The sequence below is a fragment of the Canis lupus genome, chromosome 2 (assembly GCF_048164855.1).
Source record: "Canis lupus baileyi chromosome 2, mCanLup2.hap1, whole genome shotgun sequence".
NCBI classification, from domain to species: Eukaryota; Metazoa; Chordata; class Mammalia; order Carnivora; family Canidae; genus Canis; species Canis lupus.
In genome coordinates, this window is record NC_132839.1 from 60,612,850 (window position 1) to 60,628,312 (window position 15,463).

The following is a 15,463-nucleotide window of genomic DNA, read 5'->3' on the forward strand; positions in this document are numbered from 1 at the left end:
ATTTCCCAGCGCCCCGCCTGGGGCCGGGAGGCCGAGAGGCGCGGGGAGGGGCGGGCGGCCGGCGGCGAGGGGCGCGCAGGCGCAGGCGGCGGGCCGGGTCCCCGCGAGGTGGCGCGCGCGGGGCGCCTGCGCGGTGCGGCGGCGGCGGCGGCGGCGGCGGCGGCGGCGGCGGCCGGGCGCGAGGGCGCCTGCGTGCTGAGGCGGGACGCGGCCCGGCGGGCCGGCTCCGGCGGCGCCTGGGCGGGGCGGCGCGGTGGCGGCGGGCGCGGGTGGCGGTTGCTCGAGCGCGGCGGCGGGCGCGGGCGGCGGCGCGCTGACGGCGGCGGGCGCGGGCGCGGGCGCGGGCGCGGGCGGCGGGCGGGGGAAGATGGCGGAGCTCGGTAAGAAGTACTGCGTGTACTGCCTGGCCGAGGTGAGCCCGCTGCGCTTCCGCTGCACCGAGTGCCAGGACATCGAGCTGTGCCCCGAGTGCTTCTCGGCCGGCGCCGAGATCGGCCACCACCGGCGCTACCACGGCTACCAGCTGGTGGACGGCGGGCGCTTCACGCTGTGGGGGCCCGAGGCCGAGGGCGGCTGGACCAGCCGCGAGGAGCAGCTGCTGCTGGATGCCATCGAGCAGTTCGGCTTCGGAAACTGGGTGAGCGGCGACGGCACCTGCTCGCGCCGGGCTCGGCCGGGGGCGGGGGCTCGGCGGGCGGGAGGCGCGCCGGGGCCGGGGTGGCGCCCGCGGGAGGGCCGGTCCTGCCCGGAGCTGCCGGGTCCCGCCCGGAGGGGGCCCTGCGCGCCCTCGCGCCCCGGCTGCCCCTGCCCGGCTGTCAGGGCGGGTGCCCGGCGCCGCAGGTCCCCGGTTGTGCCGGGCTCCCCGCCGGGCCGGGCCGTCCCGGAGGAGCGCTCGGAAGCCCTGAACAAAGGAGCACGGAGCTCGGGCGTTGGTCCCGGGCTTCGCCCCCGCCGCGGGGGCTGTGCGGAGGCCGGGCCGGGCGTGGAGGGCGAGGGGGCTCCTGTAGGCCAGCGGGGCAGCGAGCTGGGCCCCGCGGGAGACGCGGAGGCAGCCCCCCCGCCCACGGGACAGGAGGCTGCGGGCCTCGCGGCCAAGAGGGTGTCCACCTGCAGGCACCCGCGGAAGCAGGGAGGGGACACAGGACCCCGGACCCTTCCTCCCGAGGTCCTCCTGCTTCCCTGAATCAGGACTCACTTGGTTTGGCTGCCGTGTCTCCAGCAGCCCGCCCCTCCTCCTGGGCTCCCTGTGGAAGACTTTCCACACTTCTTCCCTCATGCCCAAGCCTGGCCTGCTTTCCTTTCCATAAAGTGAGCCAGCCTTCGGGGGCAAACCCCCCCCTTCTGCGGCCCAGGAATCCTTGCTCTTCTCTCAACTCTGCAGAGATGCACTGCTCCGCGGATCCGCACCTGAGCGCCCACATGGTGACCGCCATCCTCTGAAATCCTCTTTTTGTCTAGAAGTGCCTTGGTGCACCTCGGGCCTCAGCTCTGTGCTCATTGTACAAGGGCTCTGTGGAAAGAAGGGCAAGGGGCTCGTCTCGTCTTCAAGGGGCTTACAGTGTCAGAACCGTTTGAGTTCCAGCCTTCCACAGAGAGCTGCTGGCGGACCTCCTCGCTGCTGAGCCCAGACCCAAATCTCCCACCACCTCACGCAGTTACGCAGACTGCAGACTCACGGCCATCCCTCCTCAGGTCCTCCTTCCAGGCTGCTGCGCCTTCGCCAGCGTATGTCCAGAATCTAACCAGAGCTCACGACCTTAGTCCAGGCTGGTGTTTATCTCTTGACCACTTCTGGGGCCTCCCAACTGGTCTTCCTGCTTCATCCCAGTGCCCTCCAGCCCATTCCGAAAGCCATAATCAGAGTGATCTTTGAAGACATGTCGCATCACATCAGCCTTCAGTGGCTTCCAGGCCTCCTTAGGTTAAATTTCAGGGCCCACGATGATCTCAGCTGTTACTCCCTTGATCATTTTTTATTTCGTCTGCTTAGAGTGCCCTTCTTCCAGATCGTGGCTCGTGACAGGCCTTTCTGCTTCTGTCTCAGTGCCTCCAAGAGGCTTCCTCTCTCCACTCCATTCTCACAGCCCTTATCTCTACAGCCCTTGCTAAAAATAGCTGAGGTGGCCTGAGAGCTTCGCTGAGTGCCAGGCACTGTGCTGGGCAGCACGTGTCTTGTGACCTCTTCCCGGCGGCCCCGTGCAGCAGGCTTTGAACCGAATAGTTTGACGTCAGAGTCTGCTCCCTGCAGCTCGTCTACCCTGCCTTCTCTGCGACTCTGTGGGCACACAAGGGAGGACCAAGCCTCTTCAAGTGTGTTGGAGGAAGCGTGGGGCAGGAAGGGGGGCATTCTCTAAAGCAGTGGTTTCGGAACTGGCCTGTCCATAGGAATCACCTGGGGAGCCTGTTAAAATGCAGATTCCTACTCCAAGCTAGCAGCAATCTCAGCCATTGCAGGAGACAGAGCTGGAGGAGAGGGACTTGGGCCTGGGTGCTGAGGGTCCTCTCTGCTGAACCCACAGTGGGTGCTGGAGAACCCATGGTGGGTGCTGGGGGAGGCCGGAGATTCTGCATGCTAACCGCGCCTGGAGCGCTGCCAGGCTGCGGGCTCTAGAATCTAGCTGTGCTCTCTTGGGCCACCTGCTTTCGCCGCTAGACTCCATTGTGCTTCACCCGAGGCGCTCCGCAGCTCTGAGATGTGCAGTGCCCTTCCAAGCAGATTCCCAGATGTGTGCCCCTAAGGGGTATGCCCCATGGACACCCTGTGTAGCCTGTGCCAGTCCTGAGTGACAAGTTAAAATACTTGTCTAGGATGCCCTGGCTTTACCATGAGAAAAGGTATCAGTTGCAGGCCTGATTCCCAAGTCTGGGCCTTAACCTCTTGGTGTAAGACCATTAACTACAGTGGGGCAGAGGCTGGGAGCTTACTGGTGCAGCTAAAGGTATGGCTAGCCTGGAAGGACTCCTCAGGGGAGCAGAGTGTTGACCTGGTTCAGTGGGTGGTCCACGTATGGGATGAGAAGCGGGGAGGTGACCCGGGGGCGGGGTGCAGTGTGGAGAGAGAGCACACAGGTCAGTGGCAGTGATGTAGAGGAAGGTGAGCCCGTCCGCTCTCATTTTTCAGTTGGCACATGTGACCTGCCCCCTTCGGGTGGCACTGCTTTGTGTGGGATTCATGGGGGTGGGGCGGTTTCAGCAGGCCTGGGGGAGAGGCTGCAGCTGAAGGCTGGGGCCATTTGCTCACATTCTTCCTGGGGCTGAAGTATGGGGTCCTCCAGGTGTGGGTGTGGCTGAGGGATGCTCGCTGTGAGCCCAGAAAGCTCTGACACCAAGCCCATGCCTTTGAGGGTGGGTATGGAGATGCCTGTGAATAGGACAGTGGGAAAGGGTTGGCAGGTGGACAATGAGCCAGTCACATAACCGGGGGTATTGAGAGCCTCGACGCAGCCGGTTTTGTGGTGGGTGCTACTTACGTTCAGAGTTAGAAGTTCCAGATCTCGCTGGAGAGTGCTGTGGTTGCTGAAGGAACGTGGCAGAGCCAGAAGTTGATGCAGGTCCTCTGACTCCATGCCCATAACCATCTTTTTCACTGGTTCACTGAGTGTGGGCAGACTCCCCTGAGGTGTCTCAGATTCCTGGGGGCCTCCTGGATCTCCTGAACTGGCATCTGTGTGCGTGAGGTCTGGAAACGTTTATAGAACGACACCCCCCGCCCCCACCCCACGCAGTTCCGATGGGGCCCTTGGAGCCCTGTTGGGGAAGCATGGAGACCTTCACTTCTCCCCGAGGCAGGAGGCCCTTCCGAGTATTGGTGGGAATGGCCCATCACAGGCCCATCCTGCCAGCCTCCCGACCCAGGGTTCTTAGTTGCTGTTAAGGAGGGGGGGGGGCGGTAAAGGAGGAGCCTGAGTGGAGAAAGTAGCTAGAAGCGATAGGGTTATGCAGGGCAGTGGTTTTCAAACTGCAGCATGCTTCACAACACCCTGGAGGGCTTGTGGAAACACAGGTCGTGCCCAGCCCCCCTCCCAGCTCTGCGTTGGTAGATCTGGTCTGTCTGGGGTCCACATGAGAATTTGCCTTTCTAACAACTTCTTCCGGTCATGCTGGTCCAGGGACCCTACTTTCAGGCCATCGATGTGGAATAAGGCATGCCACTTTTTTGTTGTAAAATATACATAACATTATTTTACCCATTTGTCTTAAGTGAGCTCTATGCCCATCGTGGGGCTCGAACTCACAACCCTGAGATCAAGAGCCTCAGGCTCTACCAACTGAGCCAGCCAGATGCTCCTTGTTTTAACCATTTTTAAGTGTCTGGTTCAGTGACATTAAGTACATTCACACTCTTGGGGCCCCATCACCACCATCTGTCTCCAGAACTTTCTCATCATCACAGACAGACCTGTTCCTGTTCTGCAACTCCTCCCGCTCCCCCCCCCCCCCCGACCATCCTTGGGGGCACCTACCACCCTGCCTTGGGTCTGTTTGAATTGACTGCTCTGGAGACCTCACATAGAGGAATTCTAGAATATTTGTCCTTTTGTGATTAGTTTGTTTTGCTCAGCCTAACACCCTCAAGGTTCACCCATGCAGTGGGTGTCACAGTGTCCTGGTTGTCAATGGTTGAACAACACTGCACTGTTTTTCCATCCATCTGGCTGCCGTGCATGTGGCTGCTCCGGCCTCTGACTGTGGGCGTCTGCTGGGCAAGCATAGGTGCGCACAGGTCTGCTGGAGCCCGTGATTGCCATTCCTGTGGCTCAGTATCTGGATGTGGCCTGGCAGGGCCACCTGTTTACCATCTTGAGGCCCCATTCTGCTCTTAGGCATGTCGTGAGGCTCTCTCTTGGGTTTATCTGACCAGAAAGGCTTCTGTCTCTTGGAGGGCCAGTCACAGTTGTGGGAGCTGGTGTATTCTCAGAGGTTAGAGAGGAGGTCAGGGAACCTGGCAGTGAGGCCTGCGGGACTCTCCAGGTAAACAGATCCAGTGAACAGGAGCCGTGGCCAAGGTAAGGAGGGTCCTTGGAATGGCTGGTGACCTGTAAGGACAGAGGACAGCCACTGTTCAGAGGACAAGCCACTCTTCGTCATCATCTGATGTGGGGCGTGGCACCGACCACCCGTGTGTGTGTGTGTGTGTGTGTGTGTGTTCGTTCGTTCACACCCCCCCCCCCCCCCAGTGAGGCAGGTGGCTGTCCTCTTCCCTCTGAGGATGACCAGACTGCATCTAGAGCAACATAGGGGTCAGCCAGGAGAGGAGGGCAAGGTTGGTGACTGGTCAGGTGACACTGGGCCCCGCGGGTGCTTGTCCCCCAGCCCAGGAGGAACAGGCGGGTGCCCCGCTGAGCTCCCTGCACAGACACTGCCCAGGAGGGAGGCCACAGGGCTCTGGGCTGCTGCTGGATCTCCTGCTGCCACGGAGGCCGGCCCCTCCTCTTCCCTCTGGGCCTGAGCAGTCCCTCCTTGTCCCCTCCTTGTCCTTTAGGACAGAGCACCTCCCCCTGCTTCTCGTTCTTCCCGGTGCAGGCCTTGCTCCCTCCTGCTGCCTTGGGCTGCCACCTTGCCCAAGCTGCCCCCAGCTGTCCCTAAAGTCCCTGCTCACAGGCCCACTCTGTCTACAGACACTTCCCCCCCGCCTCCACCCCAGAAGCCGCAGGTTGGGGTGCTGGGCCTTTTGGAAGCTTATGTCCCTTTGGAGCTTCTCGCTTTGAAGAAGAAGGAAGCCCCAACTCCAAGTGCAGCTCCCAAGCAGTGGGGAGGAGAGGTGGCCCAAGAGGGGGCCACAGTGGCCCTCGATGCTCCTACATGGCAAGGGCACTCTGAGAAGCTAAAGGTAGCTGGCATTTTGGTGAAGGAGGCGGTTTGTACGTGAAGACTGAATGTCACTCTGTGCCTGGGAGGAGGCAGCTAGTGCAGGGCCCCTGCCCTGTGCCCCAGACGACAGAGGTGGAGTGGCTGAGCAAGAAACATGGCATGGTGGTTCTGGGAGTGTGCCAGCCGGGTGTCTGGCCTTGCTCTGCCTTTTTAAAGGATCAGGAGGCATTTGATCACTGAGGTCTCCCTGTGGTGTGCACTGTGTCACCACCGTGTGAGAGACCCCGCGGCGACAGGGCCAAGTGCTCTGGAGCGGGACTTCTATGGAAACCCTGGGGGCAGTGTCACCTGAGGTGGCTGTTCAGCTGAGCAGTGGGGCGGGGGCCACTGATCCGGCCCATGGGGCTGCTGGGGGCCTGAGCTAGATGCTGCATGCAGCAGCACACACCTGCTCACTGTGACAGGTTTTATTTCCTCCTTATGAGGCCGTGTAATGGGAGAGATCGCAGGCCAGAGTGCTGGAGCCAGAACCTGCACCCAGCCCAGGGCAGGGGGGTTAGCAAGGCTCCCAGAGGGGATGACTCGGGTGTAGGGGAGGCCTGCATCCAGCCCTGGGGTAGAGGGGTCTAGCACAGGCTCTCAGAGGGGATGACCCGGGCGTGGGGGGGCCTGCACCCAGCCTTGGGGTAGGGGCTGCTACACAGGCTCCTGGAGGGGAAGACTTGGGCATGGGAGGTCTGCTCATGGCTTCCCAGTAGCAGCGTTAGAATGTGTGCATCACTTCTTCTACTGTAACCATCACTGGGCGGGTAGCAGTGGTGCTTCTGTGATTCAGATGAGGAGACGGAGGTATAGAGGTTAAGTCAGTTGTCAGGGGTCCTCAGCCGCTAGAAGCAGAGCTAGGACTGGAACCCAAGCCTGCGCACACAGAGAAAGGGTGCTTCCAGCAGGGGTTCCAGAGTGTGTGGGGTCTGGCTCAGGCCCTCAGAAAGCACACCACGCAGACCTACCTCACAGGGCAGGGCGGCCTGCACCCTCAGACTTCAGGGACTTCGTCCTGCTGAACAAACATTTCTGGGGCTAACATAGAGTTACGGACTCAAAGTCTGCCAAGTAAAGCTGTTAAAAGATTGAAAAGATGCAGTTAATAATCTGTCACCATTTCACAGGAAGAAAGATGATCTTAGTACTGCCCACATAGGAGCGATGCATCTGGGAATGAAGGACTGTCCTTTGAATGGAAAAGTTTAGCTCTAAGGGAAACCCTGGTGGCGTCCCTGGGTTTTTAAAATCTCCCCTTGACCGTGGGCTTGCCCAGTGTGAGAGGTGGTGGGTGCACTGATGGGAGCCTCTAAAGGTTGGTCATCAAGGAGTGACTCTGTGGGGTTTGCACTCGTGGGGAGGGTGTGCAGGCACAGCAGCAGCAGACATCTGGGCGCAAAGCGGGAGGCGGCGGCGGGTGTGTGCAGGCCGCGGCACCCGGGCAGGGAGCATAGCAGCTCCGGTGCGGCCCACACGTTTCCTGGACTGTCCTTCCTGTCTCTGCTCAGGTGCTGGCGGCCAGCTCCCGTGAGCCATGAAAAGGCCGGAAGGAGACCAGACCGGCCAGAGAAGCCAGGGGAGTCCTGACTTGCCGGGATGCTCACTTCCTGTCGTGGGGAGCCAGCATCCTGGTGGGGGTCGGGTGACCTCAGGGAGTAGTCGATGGCCCGTTCAGTATCCTACAGTGTATTTGCCTTCATTTCCCAAAGGGCTCTAGGGAAGCAGCATACTTCTCTTTATCTTTCTACAAGGGTGTTTGTTTTGTTTTGTTTTGTTTTGTAATTTTATGCTTTTGTGAGCACAAAGGAACAGAACCTGTGATTCGGTTTCTGTGGACTGTGGGCTACTTAGCCGTGTGCTGCTGTGTGTTGGGGAAAGCCAGCTGTAGGATACAGTTGTGTTCCTTGTTTAATTTTAGTTGTACTTGACTCAAACTTGTCTCACTAAATCTGTTATCCCCAAGCCCACTTTGGTGCTCCTGCCTGCCCATCTGTCTGCTTATCCATCTGCCTGCCTGTCATCCCCACCATCTGTCTGTCCATCCGTCTGTCATCTAGAGTAAGTGGAAACTGTGACCTTGAGCACGTGATGGGGAGGCCTGCCCTCCCAGTGCTCTGCTGCTGTCATATGTGACACGAGTACAGTGATGGGACCTTCGTGCCCCTCGCAGGAGGTGGGCAGATCTCGTGTGACTACTGCCACATGAGGATGGGAGAAGACACAGAGTGTGGTGGGCAGCCTGCAGGCCTGGGGTTGGGTGCTGTAGCTCCTGCTATTTATAATCATCTTTGAGAGTATGTGTCTCACTGTAATTTAGCTCCATCAAACCTGTCGGTCCTCTGGATTCTTGTTGGAACCAGAGCTGTGTATTGCTCTCATTTAGACTGTTCCATGGTGATCTTACTCTGTTTCAAAGTGATTGAAAAATTAGGGTTTTGTGTGTTTTGCTGGGCCTTTCTCAGTGGTCATGAAACTGACATGGTGGCTCCTGGGGGCGAGTCGCCTCAGCGGCAGTTCATGGCCAGTGTCCGTGCTGGCCTCGGCCTTTCAGCTGTTGTTGGGCAGCAAGTAAGCTTGACTGATGATGGCGATTCCTAGGCTCCTGGTGACGAGGCGCTAGCCACTTTGATCTGTGGCTTCATACATACTTATAACCAGGGCCCATCCGAGAGCCAGAGTCCTCCTGTTTATGCAGAGAGGGTCTGGGCCACCGAAGTGCCGGTGTACTCGTGCAGCTAGCTGGCCTGCCCACTGGCCGGGTGTGGGGCCCAGGCTGCGGGCGTGAAGTGGGAGAGATGCCTTGTGTTCCCAGCTGCTGTTGCCAGTCACCCTGCGTCCCTGTGGCCCTAGAAGGTGAATGTTCGCAGAACAAGACATGGCTGTGGTACCTGCCTGTGGCCGTAGTAGAGCAACCCGTCCCACCATGGCCAGGGGAGCTTTTCCACACAGCAGGAGAGTCATCACTTGAGTACTCTGTTTTCGTTTCTAATATTTAGATGTAAATCTCAGACTTCTAAACAGATAAGTATAAGGAAGAATTTAACTTTACTTTTTTAGGGGCACCTAGGTGGCTCAGTCGGTCAAGTGTCCAGCCCTTGATTTTGGGTCAGGTGGTGATCTTAGGGTTGTGAGGTTGAGCCCTGAGTTAGGCTCTGTGCTCATTGTGGAGTCGGCTTGAGATTCTCTCTCTCCTTCTGCCCCTCCTCTACCTTACTTTTTCTCTTTCTCTACAAAAATAAAAATTTAACTTTATTTTTAAAACAATTTCTTTTTTATTATTTTTTAGAACAATTTTTATTTTAGATTTACTCAAAATGAAAAAGTGGTATGCAGAGTTCCTGTATATATTCATCCTATAAGCCTCCTGAAATATTAGCATCTTGCACAGGTACTGTGTGGTTCCAGAGAGTAGGATGCTGACGCTGACTCAGAGCCATTCACTTCTGCACAGACTGGCCTGGGGTCCCACCCAGGAGCCCGCAGTGATGTCGCTGACTTGTCTCCTCCAGTCCCAGTGGTTGTCTCTTGTGACTGTGACACGTTTGAGGAGTGCTGGCTGGTATTTTGTAGAATGTTCCGTAATTCAGGTTTGGCTACTGTGTGCTGGTGCTGAGGTGCCTGGTTCTGGGCCTGCAGCCGTGAGTAGAGTGGGACAGGGTCACTCTTCAAACACTCCTCCCATTGGGGGATTTCTCCTTACAGTTTAGAATTGGACACAATATAAAGATGAAAACAGGCCATAAGCAGGTGCTTAAGCACAGTGGAGTGGCTCCTTCCCAGCTCAGCCCTGCTGTGCTAGGTGGCCTCTATAGTGTCTGGTGGCACAAGCACATAGCATCTTGTCTTCCAGACCTTTTGCACAACAGCAGTGATGAGTACACCCTCTTTTGTGGTGTGTTTCCAGCTGCCTTGCGTGTGAGAGGGACCAGTTGCTGGGGAAGGGCAGTGTGTCCCGTGTGTCCTGTGTGTCCCTACTTGGCTCACTGTTCTGAGGCTGCCTTGCGGTTTCCATTCTCTGCTCTTGTTCCCACAGTGTCAAAGTTGATGGGAAGAACCTCCGACAAATTACATACTTTGGTTTGGTCAGTTATGATTTAACTTTACTAGTAAGAATCCTTCTGTTTTTCAGGATTTAAGTTTTATCTGAAATGTGCTCTGAGCATCCAGTGATTTTTGACAGGCAGATGGCTGAGATTCAGGGTGAGCATTTTGTTGGGAGGGCAGCTGGTGGTTCTATATCCTCATTGGGCAGCCCGCTCTACAGGTCTTCTCATGGGGCCAGGGGTGGGGGCAAGGCCTGGGGCCCAACCGCCTACCCAGGCAAGCCTGGACTTGCAGCCTAGGCACCCCCACCCCAGCCTCTGGTGAAGGGGCACCCCAGGTATCGCACCCAGGAGGCTCCCTGGACACTTGATTCTGAATCTGTAGTGGCTGCAGGCTTGTACAGAAGCTACAGTGAGGAGTGGAGAAGTCCGTTGGCAAGGCTAGGCCATACCTCTGACTGCACAGTCAGGCACTGGAAGCTCAGACCAAGCACTTGGGCATTTCCACTCTCTGGACACCATCATGAGAAAGTCCTTTCCTCCTGAAAGAGCAGGTGTCAGGGATGGTATTTTTCCAGCAGAGCTCATCAGGGTGGAAGGATGCCCACCAGCCTTCTGGCCACTCTAAGTGGGACCTGAGCTGGGTCCCTCACTTGTGCAGAGTCCACTCCAGTGCACCAAGCCTCTACACCTTCTCAGTTGATGGTGCTTGGAGCAAGGGTAGGGCTGACTCCTGCCTCCTTTACTGGTACTAACTGGAGGCCCACAGATGGGAAGTGACCAGCTTGGGTCACACAGTGGCAGTGGATGCTGGGGACAGTTGTGACTTGGTTTTTTTTTTTGGTGATTTTTTTGTTTTTTGTAGGGTGGGGGGAGGCAAGTGTTCCCTGGGAAAATATAATGAACAGATTTGATGCAAGTAGTAATGTTTTAAAGAAGTTAACCTCGTACACAGTTCTTCCCCATAAGACCAGAATCTGGTGTGTACTCACCTTCCTTTTCTCCGATTCTCAGAAAGGGTTGTCCCCCCACTAGGTCCCAACACTGCCTGGGCCCCTGCCCTGGAGCCCTACCCTCAGCACTCCGCATCTGGGGGAAGAGTGCCAGGCACTCCGTGTGCCTGAGGCCAGACCCAGGAACGCTTCCCTCCCATAGCACCCAGTGAGTCATCTGTTGTCAGCCCGAGTTGATTGGCCGGTTTCTTGGAGTCCAGTTTAGCCTTTAGGGGTGCAGAGACCAACCTGATCTTGTGGGGGGTGAGAGTGTTGTGGCGCAGAGTGGCTCGTGTGGGGCCCCAGTGGCGGCCAGAGCCACAGAGCAGAGTGCAGGGTGAGCAGGGCTGGGGGCAGGGGGCTGAGTGGCTGCTGGTGAATGAGTGCGCATTTTGGGCAGCTACTTTGTGAAGTGGCTTTAGCGGTTGACTAAGGAAGAGGCCTCTTGGCAGAAGGAAAAGATTGGGGGAGTTGTATAATTTCCTCTCGTTAATAACCCTGGTGTTCATGGGTCACCTTCTGTAGGAGTGAGCAGCACTCGCAGTGTGTGGCAGGTTTCAGCTAGGGAACTATGGAGGCTGTCGTCAGTGACGGTCCCCACCCCTGCAAAAGGCATTTACCTGGTCCTCTGCTGCACCACCAGCCAGGAAAGGGACAGGCTGCCACCCCCTGCTCCCCTGGGGCCGTGTCCATTTTGGTTCCTAGAGGCAGGCAGCACTGCAGAACAGGTCTGTCCTGTGTTGGGAGCCACGGGTGGGGAGCCCTGGTGGCACCAAGAGAAGGCGGGGCACCTTGGGAGCTTGGGGGTCCCCCCCCCCTCCAGTGCAGGGTGGGGCCGCGGCCAATATATGTGAGCTCTGCTAGTCCTTTGTAAGAAGGACCCAGGAGAGATGTGGGTTCCAGAGTCAGTGCCCCTCCCGATCAGGCGGGGAGCCTCCCGGGCGGGATCTTCCCAGAGCACTAGCCCACCCCCGTGGCTCCTTCTAGGGTCTACAACCCTGTGGTGTGTCTGGCTCCAAAGAATGCGCCATCAAATACCCTTTGGGAGGGAGGATGACACGGACTGGAAGGGGTCCAGGACGGACCCTGGCGTTACCCTGACACTCGGAATAACCTGTAACCCCTGTCCTTATAGGAAGACATGGCTGCTCATGTGGGAGCTTCCCGCACGCCGCAGGAGGTGATGGAGCATTACGTAAGCATGTACATCCACGGAAACCTGGGGAGAGCCTGCATCCCTGACACCATTCCCAACCGGGTGACCGACCACACGTGCCCTGGCGGAGGCCCCCTGTCCCCCAGCCTCACCACCCCCTTGCCTCCCCTAGACATCTCGGTGGCCGAGCAGCAGCAGCTGGGCTACATGCCCCTGCGTGACGACTACGAGATCGAGTACGACCAGGACGCTGAGACGCTCATCAGCGGGCTCTCAGTCAACTACGACGATGAGGATGTGGAGATCGAGCTGAAGCGCGCGCACGTGGACATGTACGTGCGCAAACTCAGGGAGAGGCAGCGGCGCAAGAACATCGCCCGTGACTACAACCTGGTGCCCGCCTTCCTGGGCAAGGACAAGAAGGACAAGGAGCGGCCGGCCAAGCGCAAGGTCACCAAGGAGGAGAAGGAGCTGCGGCTGAAGCTGCGGCCGCTATACCAATTCATGTCGTGCAAGGAGTTCGATGACCTGTTTGAGGGCATGCACAAGGAGAAGATGCTGCGGGCCAAGATCCGAGAGCTGCAGCGCTACCGGCGCAACGGCATCACCAAGCTGGAGGAGTCCGCTGAGTATGAGGCGGCCCGGCACAAGCGCGAGAAGAGGAAGGAGAACAAGAGCGCCGCCGGTGCCAAGAGGGGCAAGGAGGATGGCAAGGACGGTGAGTTTGCAGCCATCGAGAACCTGCCAGGCTTTGAGCTCCTGTCGGACCGCGAGAAGGTGCTCTGCAGCTCCTTGAACCTGAGCCCCGCGCGCTATGTCACCGTCAAGACCATCATTATCAAGGACCACCTCCAGAAGCGACAGGGGATCCCCTCCAAGAGCCGCCTCCCAAGCTATTTGGACAAAGTCCTAAAGAAAAGGATTTTAAACTTCCTCACAGAGAGTGGGTGGATATCCAGGGATGCGTCCTGAAAGTGTGGGTTTGTGGGCAGCCACCAGGCGCTCTGAGCCCAAGGGACCCGGGCGAGGGAGGGAACATGCTTCCCCCCACTGTTGCTCCTTTTTTAAACAAAGCGAGTTCCTTTCTTTTAGGCTATAAATTCTTTTCCTGGTTCTCTGAAAGAAGCAATAGTAACGATTTTATGTCGGATCATGGGGGAAGCCGACATATGTATGTTTTAACTTAGTCCAAAAGTCATACCTTAAGATGACGATTTGCCTTTACATGTTCAGTTTGGGGACTATTATGAGATTGGGTCATTTCGTGTCTTCCCTTTGGTACGCAACTCTTGGGCTGCGGGTAAAAGGGGCAGCTTTCCGCCGGCCCCGGTAGCCAGCTTGACCCTGTGACATGATCTTTGGCTGGCTGCCGGGGGCACCCCTGGGCCCCTCCCCCCCCCCCCCCCCCGGACACCCCAGCACAGCCCCAGCACGCCGCACTTTAGGTGGGGGCCAGGGTGGGGCAGGTGGGAGGTGAGGCTGGAGAACCACAGGATGCACAGGATGTTTCCTTGGGAGCCTTAGAGGAAGAGTCAGGTTGAAGTGTCCACGTGAGCTTCCCCCTGACTCTTGGCATTGAGAAGCTGGAGCTTGTCCTTTGGAGCCCCAAACTGCCCCTTGCCTCCTTTGCAGGGGGTAGAGCCTGCAGGCTCACCTCAGGCAAGCACCCAGCCTCTGGGCAGGCTCCCTAGTATGTGGAAGGGGCTCCAGAACTCTGAGCCAGCTTTCCAGGGGGCTGCTGCTTGCTGCTCCTAATACTTACAGGACTAAGTACCCCACTTACTTGGGAGAACTCATTTTAGAAAGTGGAATGCTGAGTTCTGGAGTCCACTTCCTCCAGGATTTTCACTGTGGTTGCAATAACCTTTTTCACCGAAGCTCTAGCCTTCTCCCTGCAAGCCTGGCTGAGCGTTGTATTTCAGGGGGTGTGCAGTGCTCTCTGCAGCCCAGCCAGGCTGGACTGGGCTACCCCACAGCAGGCTCTGGCCAAGCAGGAAGGGAGCCTTCAGGGTGAGGCACTGTGTGTGGCTTCTCCGGTCTCGGTGTTGGATCCCTCAGCTTCCACTCCGCTTCCGCCCAGCCCTACTGTTTCTGCAGGGGCCCTCTTCTGTCGGGGGACACGGTACCTTCCTTCTAGAACTTGAGTCAGTTCTTTGCCTTCCTGCTGCTCAGGGTTGGTTCTCATGGTGAAGATCCCACTTTAGTTGGGGTGACTACAGACCCCCAGCACTCCCATTCTTCGGGGAGCTCATCCTGCAGCTCCTGCCCCATAGCGACCAAGAGACTGTTTACCTCCCAGAATGTTTGGGCTTGAAATTAAAGTGAAGTTATTTGAAAGACAAAAAGACCCTCATCATTTCCAAGGACTTAATTAAGGTGCCTTTTCCTTTCTTTTTACATCCTCCTGTCCCCCAGGGTAAATTTTTCAGCATTAAATAAAACATTTCAAATACCTTGTCTGTGGCTTTAGTTGTAAAGTATACTGCATGCTGGCAGGAAGTGTTCCTGGTTAGCTCAGCCCAGGAGTTTGACAGAAGAAACAGCGAGCAGAGGTAGGACTCCTGAGGCCCCTCCATGTGTCCCCCTGCAGGGTAGCTGCTGTCCCCAGAGTGCCGGTTGGGTCTGCCACTGAGTGGTGATGGCGACGGGACTTCGTTTTTACAGGGTCTTAGCCAGTGGTTCTCACTTGGGCTTCCTAGACCAGCAGCGTCTCTGCCCTGGGAACCCGCTCGCAAACCTTAGTGGGGGGCCTTTGAGCCGCTGGGATGCTGGCTGGTTGAGCAGCGCTAGCTGTAGCTCCTCCGGGGCTTGTCACTCACCTATTTCCTCCATCAGGTTCCTGGTTTGGTGAGGTTCTCAATTTGGTATTTTATTATGAAATGGTTGCCCAACTTAAGCTTGAGAAGCACAAGGTCCCTGTAAACGAGTGGCCCAGGCTGACACAGGCTGTCCAATGGGAAATTCTGTGCTTAAACAGGTTTTCAGTATGTTATCTTTTTGGGGGTATGAAGAATTTCTTTAGGTTTGACAGTCTTAAAATTCCATGAATGTTTAACTTAAAGTATTAGCAAGCTGTCACATGGAAAAGGTCACTTTGTCATTGGCTATCTCTTACCCCCTTCCCTCCAGCTCTGTGGGCCACATCAGGCCTTCTCATGGCCCTTAAACCTCCATATTTAAAATGTGTCCCCTTAATTCCCAGAAATTAGGGTTTTTCAAAATTTAAACTGTCTTGGAGTCCAAAAACCTAGATAATTCAGCCACTCAAAAGAATGCTCTCTGGATGGCCCACATTCCAAGGATATGTAAAAACGCTAACTACGATTTTTATCATTCTTTACACATTCAACAAGTTGGGAACAAAGCAGTGTCATTGCTGCATGTTGGCGTGAGCCAGCTTGCAGGGTTAGGACGGGGAC

General features: G+C 57.1%; 1 protein-coding gene across 1 annotated transcript; it reads left to right on the forward strand.

Moving 5' to 3' along the window:
• Positions 1–328: 328 nt before the first annotated feature.
• On the forward strand, positions 329–14,501 carry TADA2B (transcriptional adaptor 2B). Its single transcript, XM_072802885.1, has 2 exons — positions 329–637; positions 12,024–14,501. Exons 1-2 carry the CDS (start codon positions 368–370, stop codon positions 13,014–13,016), a joined length of 1,263 nt encoding a protein of 420 aa, XP_072658986.1. The 5' UTR covers positions 329–367; the 3' UTR covers positions 13,017–14,501.
• The last annotated feature ends 962 nt before the right edge of the window (positions 14,502–15,463 follow it).